At 44.2% G+C, this 26,334-nt stretch overlaps 1 protein-coding gene across 1 annotated transcript; it reads left to right on the plus strand.

The window, feature by feature from the left end:
• Window positions 1-839: 839 nt before the first annotated feature.
• Window positions 840-4,991, plus strand: LOC118413147 (retinol dehydrogenase 7-like). The gene is made up of 6 exons (XM_035816332.1): window positions 840-881; window positions 1,418-1,652; window positions 2,327-2,409; window positions 3,193-3,374; window positions 3,917-4,080; window positions 4,759-4,991. The coding sequence occupies exons 1-6, from the start codon at window positions 840-842 to the stop codon at window positions 4,989-4,991; spliced, it is 939 nt and encodes a 312-aa protein (XP_035672225.1).
• The last annotated feature ends 21,343 nt before the right edge of the window (window positions 4,992-26,334 follow it).

Genomic DNA, 26,334 nt, shown 5'->3' on the forward strand with positions numbered 1-26,334 from the left:
GATGGCATAGTATGGGGTTTTAAGAAAATGTTTTTGCAAAAAAGAAAAAGAATTTTGTCCATATATGGTGTCATTATCTGACCCGTTGCGTCACTCTTCCCAGCTAGCTTTGGGCTTCTTGAGTTCTTGAGGGACAAGGTCATTAGGTCAAAGTGCACCAGTGTTTACGCCTGGGTCTGTAGCTAGAAACTCGCCGTATCGAATTTCCCGAGACAGTATGGACTGATTACATAATAATCCACTACCAGAAGGTGAGTTTTTGTTACCAAAACGTATGAATGGTGAGATATGATGCCTTGTTTTTGTCTATCTTTCCATATGTTTCCGTTCTTACTTTAAGGCTAATGCTGGCCTCTTCCCTTTAGTAGTTTTGTTGGGGGACAGGTGTCGACAGCCGGAATGAGGCATAAGATTTTTTTTTAAGACGTCAAATGCGGCTAGTAAATGTATCCTCGTACTCTTAACGATTCAGAGAACCTCATGGACTTCAATCGAAGTGTCAAATTGTATCTAGATATGATTTTCACCGAGACAAAGTTGACCTTCAACATGCTTGCTTAATATAATATGCCTTATTTTGGCGTAGATTTCGCACTGCATGCTACCGATACCGTCTACTTCCGGGTTTGCCGACGCCACCAACGGTTGAGCTGGTGCTGACAGCACTTTCATTAATCCTCATTGATGGTTTTTGTGCGGGTCGTGATACATTTTTTATGCGCAGGGAGGACATGTTTGACTTTGAAGCTTGCATCCGTGTAAGGATTAAACGTTTTCTCAACCGTGAGCTCGTACCCAGGGAACATGTTGCATTTAACCTGATCTCGTACACAGGAAACATGGAGGTCTTCACCTTACTTGAGGTCATCGCTGTCTTATGGGTGACGTATTTGGTGTTAAATTGGTGGCTGGAGAGACGATATGTATCACAGGTCGGTTTGTTGACGGTTCGGCATGATATTTGGAACATGTATAGAAGTTACAAAAAAGGTCAAGTTCGATAATGGGTCTCCTAGCGGCGAGTTACGGTAATGCAGTTGAGCTTTAAACTTGAAGGTCAAATTTCTAAAGTTACATTTGTGATTAAGGGTTATGTATGCGCGTGTAATGCGTGTAATGCGTGTAAAGCTCACAGACCGCATATGGACAGGGAATCTGGGTCAACGGGCGAATCACTTCCAACGCGTAGAAATACAGGCAAGGAAGTGACACTCGGGCCCAAAACCAATTTGCACCAAAAACACATCACTTCTTACGCTTTTTAGTCATGCCAGTATCAAATGCCACTCCGCAGCAGATTATGAGAAATTTGAACTCAAACACGGACCCTCGAGACCCTTTCGTCACATTTTTGTCGCGCACTATCTTTTTTTTATCAGGTAAAATTTGACTTTAAGGAGTTTTATTTGTATGTTAGCTGACAGACAAAACCGTTCTAATCACGGGGTGTGACACGGGCTTCGGGAACCTCCTGGCCAGGCGGCTGGACCAGCTCGGCCTGCGGGTGTTCGCGGGCTGTCTGACCGAGGCCGGCGTGGCAGAGTTACGGCAGTCCTGCTCCGAACGGCTGCAGCCGATCCGGATGGACGTCACCAGCTCAGACAGCGTGAAGACTGCGTTTCGTGTGGTGGAGAAGGCTGTGGGGAGTAAAGGTGGGCATATTTCCCGATGGACAAGATCTTTCAGTTTTCATTATTCCATCTTCTGGTCAGATGTTTCTATCAGTGCTTCGATACGTCGATGAAGGTTAGACATCCAGGTAATAAGATACTCCAAAAAGCAGTTACTCAAGCAACTGGATATGATTTTGGAAATTTTTAGATTTTTTTCATCAGTGCTGATTCAGAGAATGGTAGAAGGAGGAATTTCTGTAATTCCATTGTCTTTTAAGAACAGACTTTAATATACCTGTAACATATGTCTCTGTGCCGGGTGATATATAGATAGGAGCAAATTATGCCTAATTTGCATAATTGGTGCGAAATTACCATACTTTCTTATGTCACATGATAGCAAGTTCCATGCGTATAAATCAAAGATGTACATCTCCTGTCATGTTTGAATCATTAAAATGCGGAGGTCATTTGCAGAATTGAATACTAGTATTTGATGTCAACATACAATATACAACAGCATTGGAAAGAGATTGTCATCTAAAGTACATTATTCTTATCATAATCTTACCGATGAGACAAGAAATTTACAAAATACTCATGAGTTGGAGGTATGAGATCTTCGTCGAGTTGGAGCCTCCGATGTATTTTCGATATGCTTCAGATATAGTGCGCTTGAGAAGGTTTTGTCTGCGTTTGTTATTCTCTGCCAGGTTTGTGGGGACTGGTGAACAATGCAGGCATAGTCGGATCGGGGGTAGGAGCCATGGAGTGGTCAACTGTAGCCGATTACCAGGTTTGTAGCTGATGTATGCCTTTGGCATTAACGAGGCTTTTAGCTAGGATTTTATTATAGGGAGTCCAAATTTATTGGTGAGTCGTGGTAAGTGACTATTGTAGGGGGGTCCAGGGGCATCCAACTTCCATTGTGTAGAGTTTTTGTTGATTTTAAGTTAAAGAATACTGTTACTGAGGTCACAGTAGGAGACTGTGACCACAGATGACCTGGTAGCTATATAGTACCCCTCGTCAATCAGAATTGCCTTGACATGTGCCTGGCTAAAAGCCTGGCGTTAACGCATTTTTGTACATCCTTGTGGTTGTTGTTAATTTGATATTTCGCAAAATTCCTCTTGTAAAGCCCAACCAATTGACTTTAACGATAATGGCTAAGCCTTTGGCACTTTGCAATGATGGTAGTGCTACATGTAGGCAACATGTTGGAGACTGTGGAAAGCGCACAGGTGAACAGAATTCACAATATATTCACTTGCAACAAAACATGAAACGTTCAACGTACAAGGAGTAAGTTAACGACAAAATCTGTACATTTTACGATAGCCGGCGATCTACAATATTAGTATTTATCTATCAATATCATAACGCATGCATTTGCTCATTAACAGCTATACATTAACAGCATGGTCGCCATCCTTTCTTTATTTGGAAATGGAGCTGGGAAAGTGATGCCTCTGAATGTCATCCACAAGTCAGTGTGTCCTTAAGGGGCACAACATCAATTGTAGATGTAGTGTTCTTCATAACTTTTAGTTTTTTCCTCTGTCATTTGCATCCCCAGGCCGTCATAGATGTGAACTTGCTGGGGATGATTGACGTCACCAGGACTTTTCTACCTCTTCTCAAGAGGTCACGTGGCCGTGTCGTCAACGTCGCAAGTGTTGCTGGGAGGCTGGCCTTGAACTACATCACACCTTACTCTGTCTCCAAATTCGGCGTGGAGGCGTTTTCCGACTCCCTGAGGTGAAAATACCTATATGTATCTGCTCGGATATGATGTTTACTTTATAGATATAATCTTACCATTACACTATAAACTCTTAGAAGTCTTAGATTATTGCTATGGTTTAGACTACAACTTCCATTGTCATTTGTCATCTTTGTTATTTATAGAACGAGACACACAAATTCACCCTTCATTTTGGTGCGCTGGTGGACTTGGGTTACATCTTTCTTAAGTTGGAAACGGAGGGCAATTAATGCCCCTGAATGTCATCAACATAATCAAGTCAGTGTGTCCTTAAATCACTCATGGGACAAAAACAACTGTAGTTTTCTTCATTAATTTTAGTTTTTCCTCTGTCATTTGCATCGCCAGACCGTCCTTCGTTGCCGATTTATACAGTAGTTATTGTACCAGTAGATGCCTTAATTTGTACCTTGAGGAACTGTTGCAATAAAGTTATGCTATTGTTGGTAATGAAATCATTTGTGTTTTCTTCCTCCATAACTAACACATCAATTGTTTTTAACCCTGTCAACTGTCAACCCTGTCGTGCGTCCAGACGATCCATGAGGTGCTTTGGGGTGAAAGTTCACATCATCGAGCCTTCATTTTTCCGGACAAACATCAATAACATGGAGGTGATCATCCGTCTTCTGGACAACATCTGGCAGCGGCAGAGTCCAGAGACGAAGAAGGAGTACGGACAAGAGTTCCTACAAGCTAGTGAGTTATTCAAACATCTTGTTATCATGACCATTCATGTAAGAATTTTGGAAAACTTGATGCTGCCACAAAGTTTCCCCGAGAACCATGTGTGTTAAGGTGAAGGTAATGTGTGCAAATTCTTTTCCACCCTCTCATCTACTAACGCTACTGTCGCAGGTGCAGGAGACGCCACATGTATGACGGCTCCAGCAGATGCAGATGTTTTATTTGAAGTATCTATCTCCTAGGAGGGCTTCCGACCAAGGCTGCAAGGGGCTCCTCCTACCCCTGACTCGTTAAGAGAGTTCGCGTTACGTTGACGTTGTTAAATTACGGTAAAATTGTCTTATAAATATGAATGACTCATGTCTCATGTATAGCGGGTGCGCCACGCCCGAACATGCCCCTAAGGCTTGTCACTGCGCTAGCCAAAGCTATGTACTCATTTTCACCTGAGCCAAGTGACGTAAGTCGTGTAAAATACCTACGCCCCCCCCCCCCCCAAGCCAAGGGTACAAGATCACTGACATGACAGGTTCGAACTTGGAACCTTTTGGGCCTGAGCCCAAAGCGCTGCCGATTACGCTGGTTGGTCATTGTATTTATAATCTGAACATGCAAGTAGCTGGTAGGGGTTCTGACAACCGACCCTCCATAAGAATTACATACTAACAATTGCTTTATATCTATCAACAGCGAAGGACGTAATCATAGCTGGAGATGGGAGAAAGTTGGATCCAGTAGCTGTTGTCGACGCTATGGAGCATGCGCTGTGCGCTACCCGCCCCCGTAGCCGCTACGTTGTGGGCTGGGATGCATGGCTGGTCTTTGTTCCCATCTCCTGGCTTCCTACCGAACTGGGCGACTTGGTGTTACGGGTGTTAAGTCCAAAAATAACACCAACGTGTTGTAGGAAGGGTGGAGAATGAAATGCACTGTTGATGATGAACTGGTTCATTTGGTACATAGCACAGCTACATGGTACATCGTCGTATCCCTAGGCCCAAATTGCAGTGTACTAAAATAGATCACCTCACCAGATGGTATGTAAAACACTTGTCTATTCATATCTAAAAGACTTAGACAGACATTCTCACAAAGCTTTCAGGAGTCAATGAATGTAGCGAATAGACCAGAAGTTTGCATTTATCCAGATGGTCATATTATATTATACTATCATATGATATCATATTATATAGAATCTGGAGAGAAACAGAGGAAAATAAAAGAACATATAATAATCCTACCTGAAGAACATATGGAGTGAGTTTTTGTGGTTGTTTGGGGTATTTTGTCTGATTATAGGCATTTTGATAAGCATTAAATATACTATTTTGCAGACATTATTACTCGACAATAGTAAACGAATTCGGAGAATTACATCTATTTATCTTTAGGCTGTAGCCGGCTACTGTCGTGGAAGAGAGGCGTTCACTATACCCGCTATGGTGCCGACCGTGGATAAGTTAATAGTGACGCCCTCTGGTGGTTTGGATTTAATTTATCCTTATAGTTGTGCCGATGAGACAAAGATCAAGCAACCCCATAATGGCCACAGATGGAAATGTTGGAGGCGGAAATCTTCAGGTAAATCTATAAGCATATAAAAACGGATAAGACTTGTGGACTTTTGGCGCACTGAAACGCTCCTGCATGACATCATGATCACATTTGCATTGAAGGACAAGTCACCTTTTCGAAATGGTTTTAATCAGTCTAATAATTTGCCATGCAGTCTATAAACATTTACAGCACCCGTAAATTTTGTGTGCTTAGGTAAGGTAATTATATTTTGTTTTTATGCATTACTTTATCATTTATTTTTCTCCCCAGATATGGACTTGCGCAACCCACAACCTGTACTGTATAACTGGGTTTGTGGACCAAAAGATCGAGATCCACTGTGAAAGTACCACCCTTTACTATTTCATGTAAGGACTTTAACCTTAGTAGTCTCCAAGTAGACCTTACGGTGCCTTAGAGATAGTATCAAAGCTGGCCCAGGAGTGTAGCCGGTCAAAGGGAGTCAAACGGGCACCTGGTGCCGCTATACTAATTAAGTCCCTTGCCAGCTTTGGTACTATCTCTAAGGCACCGTAGGGTCTGCTTGGAGACTATTTTAACCATGAAATGTTCCCTATATATCTATCCTGCATTCTCAATTGCTTTCCTGTCATGAAATTGATTCCTATCTTGTGCATTACGTACCGGGATGAGTATCAGGTCTGATTAGTGTACGGTGTCCTCTTGCGGTCCCGGTTGGTACTTCAAGGACGATGGTACGACTGGGTTCTCCTGTATTCATGGCTGACACTTGACCGCACATCATCACGGGGTTGAAGCCGTTCGACCGCCATTGTTTCAGCTCTTCGCAAGTAAAGCTTCATCTCAAATATAGTGATGGATTAGTGTTTTTTCCTTCTTTGTAAATCACACAGATCGATCAAAGAATTTCATAGATCAAGAACGAAGTTGTTTTGAGTATGTTTTGTGTCTCACTTTTGCTGCATCACGTGCACGTTTCCTCGTGCGTGCTGGAACCTGGCGAAAACAATGTGATCTTGAGTAGGTGAGTTGACACGAAGCCAGGTTAACATAAAGCTAAGGGTACAACCCGCCGTACGTGCAAATACGTGCTGTCTACTTGACAAAACGTGGGCAATCTTTTGGGATCCGTAAGAACAAGTAGGGAATCCGACGGATTTTGCAGCACACAGACACGCCGTAGAACTTAACATGTAGGCAAAACTTTGTGTTGCTGTGTTGACGTACTCCCTCCCTGCTCTTGCCAGTCGTTCCCCGCGTTTTCAGAAATACGTGGCGGAAGTGGCCTCCAAAAAAACGCACGGACAAATTGTACGTACGGCGGGTTGTGCCAATAGCTTAAGTCACGTAGGCTTGGTGCGACCGCTAATATCTTCATAGATTAGGAACGAAGTTGTTTTGAATATATTTTGTGTATAAGTTCCCTTTTGAATCAAAGATGTGGTTTGCAAGGAAGTACATCGAGTGACGGGTGACGATACAAACGAGTTCGACATGCACATATGCACGCTCGTATTTAGTATCGCCCAGACAGCCATCCCGTATAACTGGTTTGTGAAATTTTCGATCTCTGTATACAAAAGGCACATGTGTAGAGTCACTGCGTCATTGACTCCGAACCTGTCACCGAACATGGCGCTGCGACTGCGACTTGTCGCGGTCTGTCTGCTCCTGTTTCTCGGTGATACGGGAGTCGCTGCCGGCTTCAACGTTACAGACATCGGCGGCACACTCACGGACAATCTGACGCTGAGTCTGTCGGAAAGCCCTTACAATGTCGTACGGGACCTTGAGGTACCAGCTAACACCATTCTCACCGTCGAACCGGGCGTCCGCCTTTGGTTCAACGCGACTGGAATTACAGTGAGGGGGACGCTGATCGCTAATGGCACCGCGGACGACAAGATTGTCCTGCGGGGTCATCCCGACCTGACGGCCGACTTCAACCAGACCAGGGCTCGGTCATATGCCAACGTCAGACTGAATCCGTTGCGGAATCGACAAAATGAAGGTAGACTGGAGATTCTTCACAACGGACAGTGGGGTACGGTCTGTGACTGGACCGAGTCGGGGACGTGGTCGGACACAGAGTCGACTGTGGCCTGCAGGATGCTCGGCTACCCTGACGGAGGACGCTACTCCAGCAGCTACAGGTACTACAGCAGGCCCAGCGCGTGGCTCTACAACGTCAGGTGCGCGGGAACGGAGGCATCACTTGAAGATTGTCAGTACCCGGAGGTGGGCAACGTCAACACAGGAAGACCAGCTTACTGTGGTGCGTTTGGCCCTGTTTTTTTTCTGTTGAATACTGAGAAAAGGATTTGTTTGGAAACCTGCAGCTGCTTACTGATATGATAGTCGCTTTGAAATCAGTTATGAACCGGTTAACAACCCGCAAACTTTAAAAATTTGAGGATTCTGCATGTGTTAAGAAGCAATGACCTTCAGTCATTGTTAACTACTATATCCAATGAAACTTGTGTTGCTTTTCTTTTGGGACAAATTACATCTTGCCAGATTATCGGCATCTTTGTGATTGTCGTTTTAAAAGTCAGAGTATGTTAAAGTTAAAGTTTAGCACTGTTGTTTGAAGTAATGTGCATTCCCTGCCATGACACAGCGCGGGCGCATACATATAGCTTCTTTTGTTAATCCTACCCTAATGTTGCGCAAATGCTTTTACTTTTGCGTTTCTTCGGATTTTCTCGCCCAAAACAACGCTTGAGTGGTTTAAAGTATGAACAGCATGTGTTGAACAAGCATTCTCTTCAATCTGAGTTAGAAATAAATTGCCCACTTCATTGTACGTAAATACCGGACCTGTGACGTTGTGTGTGTGATATTGGGTGTGACGGAAGCTGGCGGAGTATGGGAGAAGGTTTTTCATACCTTTGCCATTTGCCAATTATCTTGTCTGACAATCAGTCGACCGAGTTAGATTGTAGCAGGGTATTCATGTCTGGATATCTTTATATTCTTACGACGTCTACAAAAGAACAAGCCACCCGCGGCAGCGACTCGGACATACGATATTTCCTGTTGGAACTAATAAGATTCGGTCTAACTTAATAAAATTAATGTAAAAGTAGGCGCCTTAATCACGAGATTATGAACGCTTGACTTGGTATATCGACTGATACAGCAGGGCTAGGCACTACTTTGCGCATGTCCACTGCAACGTAATCGCTTTTGCACACGGCTGCTGAATGGTTTCCAAACCTGTGGTATGTTCTCGAGACGATCTCACGGTGTTTACTGAACCCACCGAGCCATGGGTACATTTTGACCCACGGATCAGTCTGCCTGGGGGTAGCTTATTTATAGGCAGTCTGAAGAGCGAGTTCTTCTGCCCGCAGCTGTCAGCCTGTCGGGAATTTCACTGATAAATTACAAGCCCAATCAATTCAACGTTCTTTTGTGGTACATGTGTGTTATTTGGGGTTTTGGGACAGCAAGTTGATTGCCTGTGCTTTGCCTCTGTCAAGGCTCTAGGCCATTTTTTTTGCTGTTCACGTTTCCTTGTGTCGTTTTCTTGTGCCGTCTGGCACCTGGCGGATGACTGCATTGACGTCTACTTAGTAAAATTAGTACGCTAGAGGCGAGGTAAACACATTGAAAAAAAGTTACACTATAAAAATTCGTTCTTTTGTGGTACATGTGTGTTACTGGCACAATCAAAAGTTGTTTCTAAAAGTAATGCAGTAATGTGGAAAGGAAAAGAACCCCAGGCTGGTGACTTTAGTGACTTTAAAGCCGGGACTACACGATGTCAACGACTGGCGATGACCTTGTTGATAGCCTGAAAGGTCGCTGAATCTCAAAACCGCCATAGAATAGACCATTTTTCCCTATCACATTTTACGGGGCTTGCAAACATCAGGAGATCTCTGAAATCACGCAGTGATCGAAAGGCCACCGCTGGCATACCGCTGTCACATGTAGCGAAAATCGATCAGACGACGAGTCTGCGAGCTCTAAATGACATTTTCGACATTAAGACGTCCGGTGTTCTCTCGATCATCTTGCGATTTTTAGGGATCGCCGGCGATTTTCAGGGGTCGTACAATGGTCGCGGTGCAGCGAAACATGTTCTTAACATAAGCAGCGACAGGTCGCCGGTGATCTTTGAGTTCGCATAGTTCGTTACCGAGTCGCCTGCAGGTCGTCCGTACCTCGCCTAGGTATCGGTCGACATTCGGTTGATAGTAGGACGTCAATCCAACGATTGAAGACCGATTTCACCTCCAAAAATCAGACGATGCTCGCTAAAACTGAAACGGTGCCGCAGGAGTATCGCACAAAACTCTTGCGGCCTTCCTCCACATTTTGTCTGTTTGCTCCTATTTCTCCGTGATACGGGAGTTGCTGCCGGCTTCAACGTTACAGATATCGGCAGCACACTCACGGGCAATCTGACTGTCGGAAAGCCCTTACAATGCCGTACGGTACCTCGAGGTACCAGCTAATTCCATTCTCACCGTCGAACCGGGCGTCGGACTGTGATTCAACGCGACTGGAATCACAGTGCGGGGGACGCTGATCGCTACTGGCACCGGAGATGACAAGATTGTCCTGCGGGGCCATCCCGACGTGACGGCCGACTTCAACCAGACCAGGGCTTGGTCATATCCCAATGTCAGGCTGAATCCGTTGCGGAATCAACAAAATGAAGGTAGACTGGATATTTTTTTGGAAAAGTGGACAACATCATGAAAAGCCAAAAGGCGACTATACGACTTAAGAGGAAGGTTTTTTAACCAATACATCATCCCAGTGATGACCTATGGAAGTGAGACATGGGCACTAAACACTACTCAAATGGTGATGCTTAGAGTTGCTCCGAGGAAAATGGAAAAAAGCAATGCTAGGTCACTCCGTGACAGAAAAAGAAACTCCTGGATCCGACTTCAGACAGAAGTTACAGACATCATCACAGCAATAAACACAGCTAAACACCGCTGGGCAGGACACGTAGCGAGGCTACAGGACAACAGATGGACGCTACGAGTCACGGAGTGGACTCCCAGAGAATGGAGGAGTCGCAGAGGGACGCCATGCACCAGGTGGAGAGACAACCTGCAGAAACACCTAGGTCCCACCTGGCCACAGACTGCAAGATGCAGAAGAGTCTGGAATAGTACGAGCGAGGGGTTCCTCAGAGAGAGTGACAACGCCCTGCCATGATGATGATGATGAGTGAACCTTATCGACAATTGTACATGATAGAAAACATATCGAACTACGAAATATTATAGATAAGCGTATTTATGTCACATTATCATATAGCCAGGCCCCGCGGAGCAATCAGAAGGCCCCGTTCCACGTTGGTTATGACGCAGTAACATATAGATTCCGGCCAGGCCGGTGTGTTCGCTCCTTCTGATTGGTCGAAATGAAGTAAAAAATTTGATTGTGGATGTAGGAGCCTTAAGTTGGGCATTATATCGGTAATGATAATAGCAATTCGAAAATATCGGTCTGTGTACCAGATATAGATTGAAGTGTGTCCCAGTATATCAACGCGTCGTCTCCCCCTGTCTGTGTGTTTGTCTCTCTTTGTCTCTCTGTCTCGTTTCTCTCTCTCTCTCTCTCTCTCTCTCTCTCTCTCTCTCTCTCTCTCATCTGCGATATTGCCCTGACATGTTGGGTGGCTGGTGTTTCTCAGTATTGTAATGCCGCCGGTAAACAGTTAGATATAGACACAAATGAGACATGCATCAATACTTTCACTTAATGTCGGCTAATGGTGGAATAAATTAGCAACAGCACGTAGGGGCGATCTAGAATTAGCCACGCACTTTCAACTCTGAGGTATCAATAGTTTTCCCACTTTTACATCTCCCCGGATTTCGATACTAAACCCGTATCATTTGTGTACGTGACATTGTGGGACGCAAAAGTATGCGTTTATATAACTTAGCAAGTTTTATTTATGTCATTAATTCTGTCTGACAATCATTTTTGCTATGACTGCAGCCATAAAATATTTCCTGGTGAAACTGTAATAGGTCAAGCTTCACAAAAGGAAAAAAAAATCTCTGCCTTAATCTCAAGATTATATTCCCCCGGCTAGGTATAAGGTGAATGACCCACCAAAAGCTAGACATCACTTTGGATAGGTTCATCGCAAAGTATATGGTTATACACACGACAACCGAATGAATCGAATTGAATTGAATTGTGCACGGCTTTAGGACTAGGACTTGATAAAACGTGTGGGATCTGCTATATCATGGTGCGATATCACAGTTTTTACAAAAATACCAAATTATGAGTACATTTTGAACTGCGTCACAGACCAGACTGACTGTGAGTAATTTGTTTTTGCAGATGACTGCCGGCCAATTAAACTGATAAATTACCGGCTCAGTGAAGTCAACACCCAATTTTCTTTTGTGTTACACACAAAGGTAACAGTCTGTACCAGTCTGATACTGGCAACATCAATACGGTCACATTCGATGTGTTTGGGGTGACCTGCGATTACTGGCCGATCTCCAAAATCCTGCAGTAGTTGAGAAGACAGCTGTCCTGTTGCTGACGTAAACCCACGGTTACACATGTGATCATGGCCCCGACCAATAGCAAACCGTGGTTGACGGAAGATCGGGAGCAGTCTGGCCAGTTTTAAGTCATGCCCATCTTTTAGCGCTACCGGCATGCATGTCCCAAACATGTCCTAACCATGTCACAACCATTTCCTAACATGTACCGAGCCCCGAATGTTTTATAACTACGCTCAACCATCTATACCCCTAGTCGCAGGCTGCCGAGTCCTTCGAATTCCTCGCTGATTTCTAATCGATAGCCAACACTCTCACGATTGAACTCAGAAGTCAGATATTATCAAAAGAAGTACTATTTTCTTTTATAACCCAAATGATTTCATTCGGATGATTTACGTTGTAAACATCATCGAGAGAACAAAATGGCGATCACATTCAGCTTCAATGCGACTTTTAGGGTTCTTCAATTTTGGGGGGCTGATGAGTGGCGGTTGGGTGAAGGTCTAGGTTCGAGTTTCTCTTTTCCTTCCGCGAGAGAAAGTATAGTCAAACCTATCTATAGCTAATATATCTGCGCGATTCAACCTCTGCTTGGAGAGTATATAATTTCGGCCTCTCGTGTTCGGGGTCTCTCTGGTACCTATGGGTCTCTTTTGAGTAATTAAACTCATTTGTTAGAAATTGATGATTGAGATTCACAGATTGGGTGTTCTAGTGATAAAGACATAAACAAATTAACTGAAAATTTGTTTTTCCCAGTAAGGAGAAAGCCCATAGTCGATGGTCTTTTTAGCGAATGCCCACAAACGCCCACTCTGGAGAAGTCCGCGCTGCACGAATCTCATTTTTTTTTGCTTGGAATATGTCCACGTTGTGCTCCCATGTATTAATCCTGAGTTTCAAGTCAACCCATCGTTCCGAAGTGACATAAATCAAAGTTGACGATTTTCGATGGTCTTTTTAGCGAACGCCCAGCAAAATGTCTTTTTAGCGAATGCCCACCATATCCACAAAAATATCGGCCGTCGCGCAACGGCACCTAAACCTACCGCCACAAACATGTTCAAGATGGTGTCCCATTAATGTGTACGGAGTTTCCGTGCTCTACAAGCATTTTAAGTCCCTGTTTTCGGTCAAAATGTATGGCGCCGATACTGCCAACATTAACTATTACAATTCAAAATGGCGGGCACTAGTCACGTGACCTCCTTACGGGACTGTTCTATAAGTATCGCGGGAGGGGCTGTTGTAGCATAGCTTATTATACAACCATTTTAGAGTGAATTCTGAACAAGATTTTCAATTCATAGTGCTATCATCTGACTGATATTTACATTGTGGTCCTTTTTCCTGTGCTATTATTACCCGGGTTTGAGGGACTTAGTGCAAATATGGATATTGATTCACCTCAGTACCCAATTAATGTACAAAAGGCTCAGACACATTAGTATTATAAACCTGACTAGGGGCAGGTAACCAATACTAGAAAAACATAGCTATTTATTATTAACTGTATTTCCTTTGATTACAGACCAGGTAAGACACCGTACAGGTGAGTAAGGTGCGTTTCCGTTTATAACTGACCAGGTAAGACACCGTACAGGTGAGTAACGTGTATTTCCTTTGATTACAGACCAGGTAAGACACCGTAAAGGTGAGTAAGGTGTGTTTCCGTTTATAACTGACCAGGTAAGACACCGTACAGGTGAGTAACGTGTATTTCCTTTGATTACAGACCAGGTAAGACACCGTAAAGGTGAGTAAGGTGCGTTTCCGTTTATAACTGACCAGGTAAGACACCGTACAGGTGAGTAACGTGTATTTCCTTTGATTACAGACCAGGTAAGACACCGTACAGGTGAGTAACGTGTAAATATAATGTAAATTATAATGTAAATAGTATTGTTAATAATAAATAGCTATGTTTTTCTAGTATTGGTTACTTGCCCCTAGTCAGGTTTATAATACTAATGTGTCTGAGCCTTTTGTACATGAATTGGGTACTGAGGTGAATCAATATCCATATTTGCACTAAGTTCCTCAAACCCGGGTAATAATAGCACAGGAAAAAGGACCACAATGTAAATATCAGTCAGATGATAGCACTATGATCTATGAATTGAAAATCTTGTTCAGAATTCACTCTAAAATGGTTGTATAATAAGTTATGCTACAACAGCCCCTCCCGCGATACTTATAGAACAGTCCCGTAAGGAGGTCACGTGACTAGTGCCCGCCATTTTGAATTGTAATAGTTAATGTTGGCAGTATCGGCGCCATACATTTTGACCAAAAACAGGGACTTAAAATGCTTGTAGAGCACGGAAACTCCGTACACATTAATGGGACACCATCTTGAACATGTTTGTGGCGGTAGGTTTAGGTGCCGTTGCGCGACGGCCGATATTTTTGTGGATATAGTGGGCATTCGCTAAAAAGACATTTTGCTGGGCGTTCGCTAAAAAGACCATCGAAAATCGTCAACTTTGATTTATGTCACTTCGGAACGATGGATTGACTTGAAACTCAGGATTAATACATGGGAGCACAACGTGGACATATTCCAAGCAAAAAAAAATGAGATTCGTGCAGCGCGGACTTCTCCAGAGTGGGCGTTTGTGGGCATTCGCTAAAAAGACCCTAGGTTCGGCCTCTCGTGACCGCCGTCTCTCGGATACTTATGGGGTCTCTTCTGAATAATTAAGCTCATTTGTTAAAAACTGATGATTGAAAATCACAGAATGAGTGCTGTAGTGATAGAAAACATTAAAGAATTGATTGAAAATTTATTTTCGCAGTTATGAGAAAGCCCCCACACGTACAATGGTACAGTTGGCCCCTCGTGCCCGGCCTGTGGTGACCCATATGGCTGGCACGGGGAGCGCTCCTTACCCCACTCTCTTTCTCACCAAGTAACATTGTCCCGATCGTCTCAAAATTCAACTGACCCTGTTAAATCTACACAAAACCATTAATATTACCATGCGCAATGGTGGTAAATTCGCTGACTTCTATGGCCGCTATAGTCAGGTTTGACGGTACATTTTCTCTTTCACAGTTTGCCAAGTAAGCCTGGAATGTAGGTCTTTCTTCAAAACTGGTGAATGGGTAGAATTTGTAGCACTTCTGGCTGCACGGTTTTGCATGGTTTGCAGTTTGTCTACCTGTGTTCGTTTTGTCACGGAAGAGAGAATAGAGGCACAATAATCTAGATGTGACAGAACAAGTAATTCTATGTTCTACCACAGGGAAAGAAGTGTCAGCGGAAAACAAGGTGGTTCAGCTTACCGGGGCTTAAATGGACGAATTCAGAGCCCGTCAGACTCATCTCTATTTAGTCATCCTGGATTAAAGGATGTATTGCACAGATAGGAACAAGATTATTGAAACCCCATTGTCAGGCCAATAATTGCAAAGGCATAGTTTTTCAACCATATATTATCATAACTACTTGTATGTTGTCGATATCCTTTAAGTGTAAAATGAAGGGGCCTTCATTGTAATATGGACCTATTATAGCAAACCAATGATATAACTTAATGATATGATGAGTAAGCCGAGAAAAAAATATTTAGCAAACTGTTCTTCTGAGGAGGGTTAAACGCGCCAACGTTTAGGGTCTATCAGTGTTCATGGCAGGAATGCATCTGATGCGTGTAGATTGAGATAGCAGAACACAGTTTTCGGCCTATGGGGATTTTTATAGTTAAGGGCCACATGGTGACTGGCTTAGACGCATTAAAAAATATAGTAGAGTGCACTTTTGGAATACCATAAACGGATATGTTTGAGTTGAAGGTGCGGGACACAAAATATTAAAAAACAAAAAAAATCCTGTCGACGTATCGTCTTCTCACGCCCTCTTTGAAATGCCCCTCTGCGAAGGTCACAGAACTGCAGCCGGCTTACACTAGAAAGACAGTTGCGTAATGGGGCGTATTTGTACACAAAATTGAATACTTTCACAATCCAAATTATGCATTCTCAAAGTCGACACCTTCTGTGACTACGTAGCACAGTTTATATCTGGATGCCTCTCAAATAAGGCTGTTTGCCGCTCCTTCAACAGTTTTATATTTACTACTTTATCTACCCCCGGGATTCACCCATTAATACTGTGTTCTGCTACCTTGAATGGCAGACTGTTCAAAAGTGAAAGTGAATCAGACTCGAATGAATGAAATGAGCCGTGACCTTTGATCTTATCTCCAGGCACGGATGATGACGTCGGGCTCGTCTGCGACGGCACGAGGGACATGGACACGGACGGAAGAGACCTGTGGAACGGTGTCCAGTTTGATGACGCCGCCTACACAACCGTCACCGAGGGTCGCGTCAGATCGTCCCGGTCACCATCTGTCCTAAACCACGTCACCATTGACGGAGCCGGGGCGGCCTCATGGCCTGCGTGGGTGAGCACGGCTGTGGCCATACGCGGAACGCCTCCTACCATGACTAATCTTATTATCATCAACTCATTCAGGTCTGGTATCAAACTGCTGCACATGAAGTCCGACCTTCGCATGTCGAACATAAACCTCACCGGAAACGGCGCCATCAGCGTGGAGACGAACCCACTCCACAATGTCTATCTGCACAAGGTGAACATAGAGGACAGCAGACGGGAAAGTCTGCTGTTCAAGGAGAGGAACCCCAATGAGACCCCACGTGACTTCTGCACCTTAGACACCACTGGCAGCGGCGACCAGATTAGATTACGTTTCCCGTCGTACTTCAGGGGTATTCCCGTCGATACTCCACCGCAGATTGCGTTAAGGTAAAACGATTCTGTTTGTATTAGAGACATTTTTAAAATACAGTTACACATGGAATATTATCTGCTTTACGTTTATACTGATTCATAGTCGATTAATTTCTATGCCAACCGACTTGATAAGTAACAGAGTTTTTCGTGTTGTGGAAAAAGACATCAAAATGGACGTAGGTTTCAATTCATTACACTAATAACATTTGAAAGCAAGTTTGTGCTTGAATTATTAACAATACTTACATATATACAACGAACGAGACACAAGCGGCACCTGTTCCTTAGTATTATCGAACTATCCCATCCCAGGTCATAACGACAGACCCTGGGAAGATGATCACAGTACAGTACATCACCATGTCATCTGACCCACGGAACGGACACTCGCCCATGATGTTTCAAGTTAGAGATGGGGCAACTGGGGATGCACCTTTCCTGGACGACGGTAGCAGAGTCACGGCGGAACGCAAGTCATTGACCACCGGACAGTACAGCATCTGGCTCCGGCTCCGGTCTATGTACTACAGCGAGGATAGGTTCACCATTGTTTTGACCAGTCATGATACTCCAGGTAAGTTCTTGCATATGTTTCTATTAATTTATTCGAAATGTTTACCTTGTACTACCTCTATGGTAATTTGATATAAAAATTGAGTGGGTGGTTCGCGATAGCGCCATATCCTGTAGTCACATACAATAACGTTCGCGAAAGTTTTTAGTTCACGGTGAAAAGACACCCGTGAAAACTGGGAACGTAAAACCATTGCGAACATTTCTGCATCTAAAGTTCATATTGTTCATGCTCTGTATTTTTTACGTGGTAGTCGTTTTAATTCTACGTAGCTACACTCTTCTTGTTTGCCATATTCGTCATCCTCTATTCATTAAAAACGCCGGTTGTATAACGTCAAACACAAAACCACACCAACAGGTCCAGCCATTCTGATCGAGGACTGCAAAGTCGCCAACGGCATTAGTCTGTCCGGGTACAAACGCGCGGTAAAGATCGACGGTACCGAGGTGTCGTCATCGGAGGGGACAGGTCTGTTTTCTGAAGGCAATGGAGACCTTAGCGTGACACAGACTACCTTCACGGGAAACTCTGATGGAATTGTTGTGGTTAGAAGGAACGCCTTTGACCAGGCAAACATACAAATAAAAAATGTCACCTTTCATGAGACCAGAAAAGTAGGCCTGCGTCTGGAGAACCCCATGGGGCTGCGCTTATCGGTAGAGGACAGTCAGTTTATTCAAAATAAGGGCAAGTCCATCGTCGTAACCGACTTCGAGGCAATTGAATCTACAGTCATCAACAGCACATTTTCGAATAATTCAGATGTTTGTATAGTTTTCTCAAAACAAAGCTCGGTAGATCACCCTTTCGACGTTGCCATAACAGGAAACAGCTTCTTTCAGAACAGCGGACCGCGTATTGTTCATCTCGACATACCGGAGAACAGCGACCCATCAGTGACGTCTGTTGTAGAGTTCGTCGATAATATATTAGAGGCTAACACAGTTTTGAATCCGTTTCAAAGTGCGTATGGATGTTCCAGTAAATGTCTCTACGCAGTTCTTGTCGTACACGAGGTGGTCACAACCCTGCAAGATAATATCTTCACGAACCCAGCCGCTCGATATCAACTATCGACTACAGGCTCGACGTCACCGCAACCAATAAATGCAACGCACAACTACTGGGGAACTACAGAGGGACCGGATATCGTAAACATTCTCTTTGGCAAGTCGCACCGATACACTTTGAGAGAGATATTGTTCGCACCTTATTTTCTATCTCCAACAAAGGCAAATATAAGTGCACCATATTTCCCTGCATGGCCTGATTTCTACAGAAATGACAGTATCGGCGGCGTGGTACAAGGAGACCTCTACCTGTCCGCTGCAGGCAGTCCGTACTATGTGTCCGGTGACATCATCATCCCCTCAAACAGCTCCCTCTACATCGAAGCTGGAACTACACTTGAGTTCGCGCAAGACGTAGGTTTGTTCGTTCAAGGGAGACTAGTGGCAAATGGCAGCGATGAAGAAAGAGTTCAGTTTATGTCGGTTAAGAAAGATAACGGCAGTACGCCATCAGACAGAAAGGACTTTATCAGGCTCACGGGAGGTAATCACACGTGGGAGGGGTATGTACAAGTCTTTGTGAATGAATCTTGGCAGGCCGTTTGCAGAGATAATGACTGGCTTGTGACAGATTCCGAAAGGATCTGCCATCATCTTGGATACAAGGGCATAGAAACAGACGTCCATGGCAGGCGACCATTTTCTGAATCCACATGGCAGCGCAATTTGACATGCGGTGACCTGTTTGAAGCAGGACAAACGCGATGCCTGAATCCCGTCAACACCACAGAATGTGCATCGGTGTTGTATGTAGTTTGTGACGAGTCCCCTTGGCTCGGTTTACACTTCACACTCACAGCAGCGCCCAGCGTCCTGCGGAACATCGACGTGTCCGGGAGCAGAACCGGGCTGCGCGTTGATTTCCACAGCCACAGGATGTCCAACATCCGCGTGCGTGACGTACAGGAAAACGGTATCATTCTTCGACAACGCAATGCCCTACGGAAGCCCTCAATGTGTGACGACTGCAGTCTTGAAAACATTGGAGGTCACGGTATACAGGTCTATTCCACGCCTTCATTAATCAGGAAGACCTCCATTCAGAACGTCGTAGGAAACGGTATAGACATTAGGGGCATCACACCAGAAGACGTCATGAGGGCAACGTCACTGACACCGCTTTCTGTCAGACACTCTATTTGCTCCGGTAACAGAGCCTTGGATGCGGGAGAACGTGTTTTGGTAGAGCTGAATAGCGTCGATAGCTGCGTGGAGTTTTTTTCCACAGTGCCAGGCCACGTCATTGCGGTACAGGCCATGTTTCAGACTAGCGATACAATGCTGTCGCTGAGCATTCACGATGGTGGTTCAGCTGAATCAGGCCAGGAGTGGACCATTGATGACGAGGAAGCAGACGTATTTGTTTCAACCAGTCAGACCATTGCCCTTGTATATGAACCATCTGGATCGGAGAACAAGACATATCTTCTGGTAGAGGCATTGCAAAATAGCGATTGGCAACATCTGGTTAGTGAGGACATGAAACGGGACATGATGATTGAACACACAACCATATCTAACGCTAACATTGGGATTTTCTTTGATCAATCAGAAGAAAATAATGGTAACCTACGCCACTTCCTAATGACGGATTCGTCAGCAATGGGCTGTAATCATGGTATCAAAGTGGTGAATATTTCTGCAAACGTTATCGTAAAACAAAGCACTTTGAAAGGAAACAAGGAAACTGGCATCACAGTGGAAGATGTAACACGAAACAAAGCATTAATCAGTTTGAATGCATCGAAGATCTCTTGGAATGGGGGAATAGGGCTGGAAATGGCGTTTTCAGATACTACATATGAAAAACAAATTGTGGTTTCTGGATGTCGTTTCGAACGGAATGCAATGGTGGGGATGAGCATTGCTCTTGAGGAAATCCAGGGATCTGGTGACCACCTAGTCGGCCTGTCATTCAACACATTCCTTAGTGCGGGGGATCCTGCCATGAGGCTCACAGGATCCACTGCTAAATGGGACATAAAGGAAAATACTTTTGACAACAATTCAATAGTGATGGAAATAACTGGAGAGATGACGACGTGGTACTTTGAACAAAACTCCTTCATTCGCAACCGTGTACGAAGGTATCTAATAAGCACGGTCAATGTATCGTCTGCAGTCGTCATCCTAGAGGGAAATGCCTTTACTAACAATGAAGTAGAAAACGGTGGTCTGTTGGATGTAACGGGGTTTAATAACAACTGCACAATTTCATCAAACGTTTTTCAGAACAACTCGGAATGGTATGTTATCGATATCGCAGTTTCTGGACATGGAGTCGATGATACAATCTTACCCTTCGTCACAGTGTCTGATAACCGTCTAGAAGGGAACGTATTCAACCAGTCACATGAGTTTTCCGGCTGTGCTATCTTTGTTGGACCGATGCAGAACGTCCCAACATTCCAGTTCAACCGCCTGGATAACCCTCAATTCAACTGGGAATTGTGCATGGACGGAAGTGACGCGTTCTCTGACAGCATCTTCGAGGCACCTCTAAACTGGTGGGGAAGTGATGACGCAGCTACAATCCGGAGCAGGATTTTCGACTTTGACGATTGGAACGATCACCCTCTTGTCGACTTCAGTCCTTTCCTGATATCTGCAGAGGGGAATATGTCACGCCATTGGGCCAGGATCTCAGAAATAGGAGGACGGATCTTTGGCAATATGACACTTACGATCGATGGCAGTCCGTATCTTGTATCCGAGGATATCACAGTTCTCCCAAATGCTACATTAAACATCCACCCTGGCGTCGAACTGCAATTTGCTCCAAACGTAGGGATATTGGTAGAAGGTGCATTGAAAGCTATAGGGGAGGAAGATAACATGATAATGATGACATCTGGTTCTCCGAGCTTGATTCCAGGTATAAGATCGGACAGGTTTTACGGAATACGCCTTGTCGGGGGTGGTAATCGATTCGAGGGAAGAGTGGAGATATTTGTCAACGGACAATGGGGAACTGTCTGTGACGATGGATGGGGGCACTCTGATGCCGTTGTGGCTTGCAGACAGCTTGAATTTGGTCCACCGTTAGATTACTGGCATCGCTTTGGTGGTGGAACAGGTCCCATATGGTTGGATGACGTCAACTGCAATGGTGATGAGTTTGAGCTGCTAGCATGTAGCTCTAGAGGCATAGGATCCCATAACTGTGGCCACCATGAAGATATCGGCATCAAATGTGGCCCTGGATATGACCGGCAAAGAACAGCTTTATTTACAAGAGATGATCGTTGGGGCAACATTCGTGTCCGCACAACAGACACAGAGTCGTCTAACGATGTACCAAGCTCCGTACTACAGTACGTCACAATTTCAGGAGTAGGCATGTTACATGGGATTGAGGTTCCGGCAATACAAACTATTGGTAATGTCATAACGCTGCAGCACGTAAATGTGTACAATTGCAGCTCACACGGTATCGAACTGGTGTCACCATCAAAATCAGCAGATTACAACACTGTCAAAGTTAACATGACGTCATCGAACACAGCCATGAACTTGGTGGAATACAACAGAGATGTAGTATTGGAGAACATAGAGGCGACTGGAGGAGAGTATGGTATCCAGTTCAAGTCCCTTTGGGATTACAGCAAAACAGCCCCGTACCTAGAGACGGGTTCAGCTGCCTTTGTTGAAGTTTGTGACAAAACATCCACGGTATCTGTGGCCTCTAAAATTATCATTTCACACCGCAACTCGTACCTGTACAGATTTGCAAGAACAATTCACTGCAGTGTAATTATCAAAGCTCCGAGAAACCATAGAATCCATTTGAATCTGGACATATCGTCAGCTGGAGGAGGAAACCGACTGTACCTGTACGACGGGTCGTCTGGAAATACAATATCATCCTATAGCTATGCACGAACAGACGAGCAAACATCTTCCTCAGACTCTGTTCGGATGGTGATGACCGGACATATTCATTTCATCTGCCAGACTACAGTAGTTTCAAGTAACAGAATAGGTAAGGCCAAAATTTCTGCTGTCTATGTTGTACCTTAAACAAATATTGAGCAAGTTAATAGAATAATTCTTCAATTCAGTGACATTGAAAACACGTAAAACACGTACCTCCAAATTTTCGGTGTCTGCTCGGTACAACAAGATGTATGTACCCAATATTTATGCATGAGGTGGTTTATGATAGTCTTTTAGTGTTTCAGCCAATGGTGTTGACAATGTCAAAAATTCTAAAATCTAAAACTTTATTCTTGTTTTCTATTTTTGCTCCTCTGCAGCTCGAGTGGATCATATCGTAGCAAACAGTGTGATTGAAGGAAACAGCGAGGGCGGGCTTGTTTACACGGAACAGGGCACAGCAAGCACGCGTCTCCGCATCGTGAACACGGTCGTTAGGGACAACAGTGTTACGACATCATCCAGTTCTTCCGCCTCAATTTCGATTCATGCGAGAGATGTTTTAATTGAAATGTTCAACAACACTGTGCAAAACAACAACGGTGGGACCAAAATACAACTGGATGACCCAGAGAACAGCAACATGGAGCCAGAAGATACAAAGAAGCATACGATTACAAACAACACATTTAGTGACAATTATGGCTCAGAAGCACTATATTTCGAACCTCCGCAGTCCCCCCAAAAGGATCATGTTATTCTTAAAGAGAACGTTTTTGAAAATAACCAAGTATCTGTCGCTGGAAGAGGCATAGTCACCCTTAAGGGAGTCCATATAGACCTCAAAGAAAATACGTTCGGAGGAAACAAAGGTGAATATGCCTTTGAGTCTGTAGATAGAGATAATGAAGATGCAAAAAGAAACATCAGTATCAGAGCAAACGTTTTTGAAGAAAACGATGTAGACCGAGTCGTGGACATATCCGGGACCGGTACAAGAGTGATCGCGGTGGAAAACCAGTTCCAAAGTCATCAAGCTCCTCTTCTTCGCGTCACAGTGTCAGAGGGACATGTCCGAATAGTAGAAAACAACTTTCGCGGAAATAGAGACGGGCTTCTAGCATTGGAACACAGTAGTAAATCATTGGTTGAAATTACGGGAAACGAGTTTCGTAACAACACTCGAGCTTCAAATCCTCTTATCGACCTCCGTAGCGACAATACTTACGTAGTCACGAAGAATCTACTGTCAAATAACAGCGCTCCTATCATGATTCGAGTCTCCACGACATTTCTGCATGATAACAGCTCAACCACTACAGATGTGTCGATGATGGGAAACATTCTGAAGGACAACAAATACGACAACAGTACCAGTGGTGGCATTGTGGGAGGTTCCTGTGCGATTCTATTCGCAGCTGACCAAAATGTTATAAACTTTAACAAAAATTCACTACAAAACTACGAGTTCCCATTGGAACTCTGCATGGACACTTCCATTGCTTCCCTCGAAAACGTTCAGGATGCGACCGAGAATTGGTGGGGAAGTCAAAATGAAGACAACATTCGGCTGAGAATCTTCGACTTTGATGACAGAAATGACCGCAGGATCGTTAACTTCAGTCCATATCGAGCAAGTGAATACGGAAACGACAGTATGTACGCGGACATCAGCAGAAATGCGGGTAGTATCTTACATGGACGGATACACAGATCTCTTACACTAGAGTCATCAAAGAGCCCATACATAGCCACAGGTGACGTCACTATCCTGCCAAACGTAACTCTCAGCATAGAGCCAGGTGTTGAGATCCGTGTCCAGCAGGATGTTGGGATCCTTGTCTTGGGGAGTCTCCTGGCGAAGGGTACTCCGGAGGACAAGATAAGATTTGTACCGGTCGATGAAGCGGTCCATTCTCCAGTAGTAACTACATGGACAAGGAGCACCAGGATCCGGCTTGTAGGTGGCGGTCAACCTTGGCAAGGGCGTTTGGAAATGTTTATCCGCGGTCAGTGGGGAACTGTCTGCGGCCGCAGGGGTTGGACCTGGCAGAATAGCCAGGTAGTCTGTAGAGAATTAGGTTATGGTCCACCAACTGGATCCCACACATATCAGTATGGGCAAGGCGAAGGACCTATATGGCTCGATGGGGTCCAATGCCAGGGTGATGAAAGAAGACTTCTTCAATGTAACTCACAAGAAATAGGCGTTACCAGCTGCTATGCTCACCACTGGGACATTGGAATCACCTGTCAGGCTGCTGACCCAGAAGAAGAAAGCAACGAGATGTCAGTGAATTCGTGGGGAAACATCCGAATTTCAGTTAGCAAGTCTGGCGTGCCAATAGATCAACAAATCACACTAGAAAACGTAGATATTTTACATGCTGGACGGCTACACGGAATTGACGTTCCAAGCTTGCAAACCATTGGCGTCGACTCAGAAATAAGTGACGTATCCATCGCGAATTGCGTGTCGGACGCGATTGAGGTTGTGTCTGCAAACCGTGTTAAGATAGATCGGTTGTTTGTTGATGGCTGTAATTCTGCTGTCTCCCTTGCTGAAGTGTCAGGGGACACGCATATAGGCTCATCAACCGTGACCTCGAACGAGGTCGGAATCAGCATGACAGAGGCCTTAACTTACAGAGAGGTGTACATACCTAAAGGACATTTTAGTTCCTTTGGATTCATCGACATCTGTGATCACCAAAACGTCATCGAAGTGCAGACAAGTTTGAAACTTTATCACAACTCCTATTACGTCACGCGCGTCTCATGCTTCAAAGTAGTCAAAACAAATCCAGAATTTCTCCTTCGCGCAAAGGTATCGAGTCAAGACGTGCACCAAACAGTGACAATATATGACGGGGAGGTGCCATCAAGGGATAAGCGCCTTGTTTACCTGACGCCTTCTACAGCCACCGAGTCTACCAGAAAGAAGGAAGTTTTCTCCGCATCCAACAAATTGTTGATCGTGGTAAATGACCCAATAAGGTTTCTTATAGAATTCAACGTCATTAGGAAGTCAGGTCAGTGTCATTTTCTTCAGATTAGTAACATTTATTTCTAACTGTGCCACTGTATTTCTAATTCTTCTGTCCTCTACATCACATTCAAACTACTACTAATATGAAATTGACGCGTGCTCCTTTGTGTAGCACCAGTTAATGCATCGTATTGTTCAGATTGCACTGGCGATACGTTTCGTAGGATTTAGAATAAACCAAAAAGAATTCAATGATGGTAAATGGTTAAAGAATTTGAAAAAAATTGACATTTAAAAAAAAAATTGAAATTCCCATCCAAACGCAAATTTATGCGTTATGGAAGCTTTATACACTTATTCTTTCACTTAGTAAGTACAACTTCGTCTCAAGACATCTTAATTCAATGCATCATTTAAGAAAGTCTGACATTATGTCACAACTAACGTCGACCTAGAACTGCTTGTTATACTTCTATACTCTATATCTAAAGGCTCGGCGGTCTATTACTGTTGCTTTTTTCAGAGAGCTGCAGTTTCGAGGATCTGTCATGTCCTTGGACGAATTCCCGAGACACGGCATGCCGGGAAGAGGATATAGAACAGGAGTGGAGACTGCGGACCCGCGGGGTCGATCATCAGTGGTTTTCTGGACCACCGGCGGGCAAAACATATGGCATGTTAAATCAAACCAATCATTGTACAACTAACGCAGCGACCTGGCTTAACCTCTTTTTCTAGCTCTGCCAAAGGTTCTGGTCTCTTTTGTTGAATACAGTACACATAAGACCAGAGCTATATTCAACACATCTAAGTGTCTATCTGCAAGTATTTTGGAATTATATCACCTTGAAATAGACAAAGGTAACATAGACATGTATATTAAATGTTTTGTTTTTTTCAGATTCTGGTTATTATTCACTTGGATGCTGGAGGGATACATCGAA

This window comes from Branchiostoma floridae, chromosome 4 (genome assembly GCF_000003815.2).
Source record: "Branchiostoma floridae strain S238N-H82 chromosome 4, Bfl_VNyyK, whole genome shotgun sequence".
In the NCBI taxonomy this organism is placed as follows: Eukaryota; Metazoa; Chordata; class Leptocardii; order Amphioxiformes; family Branchiostomatidae; genus Branchiostoma; species Branchiostoma floridae.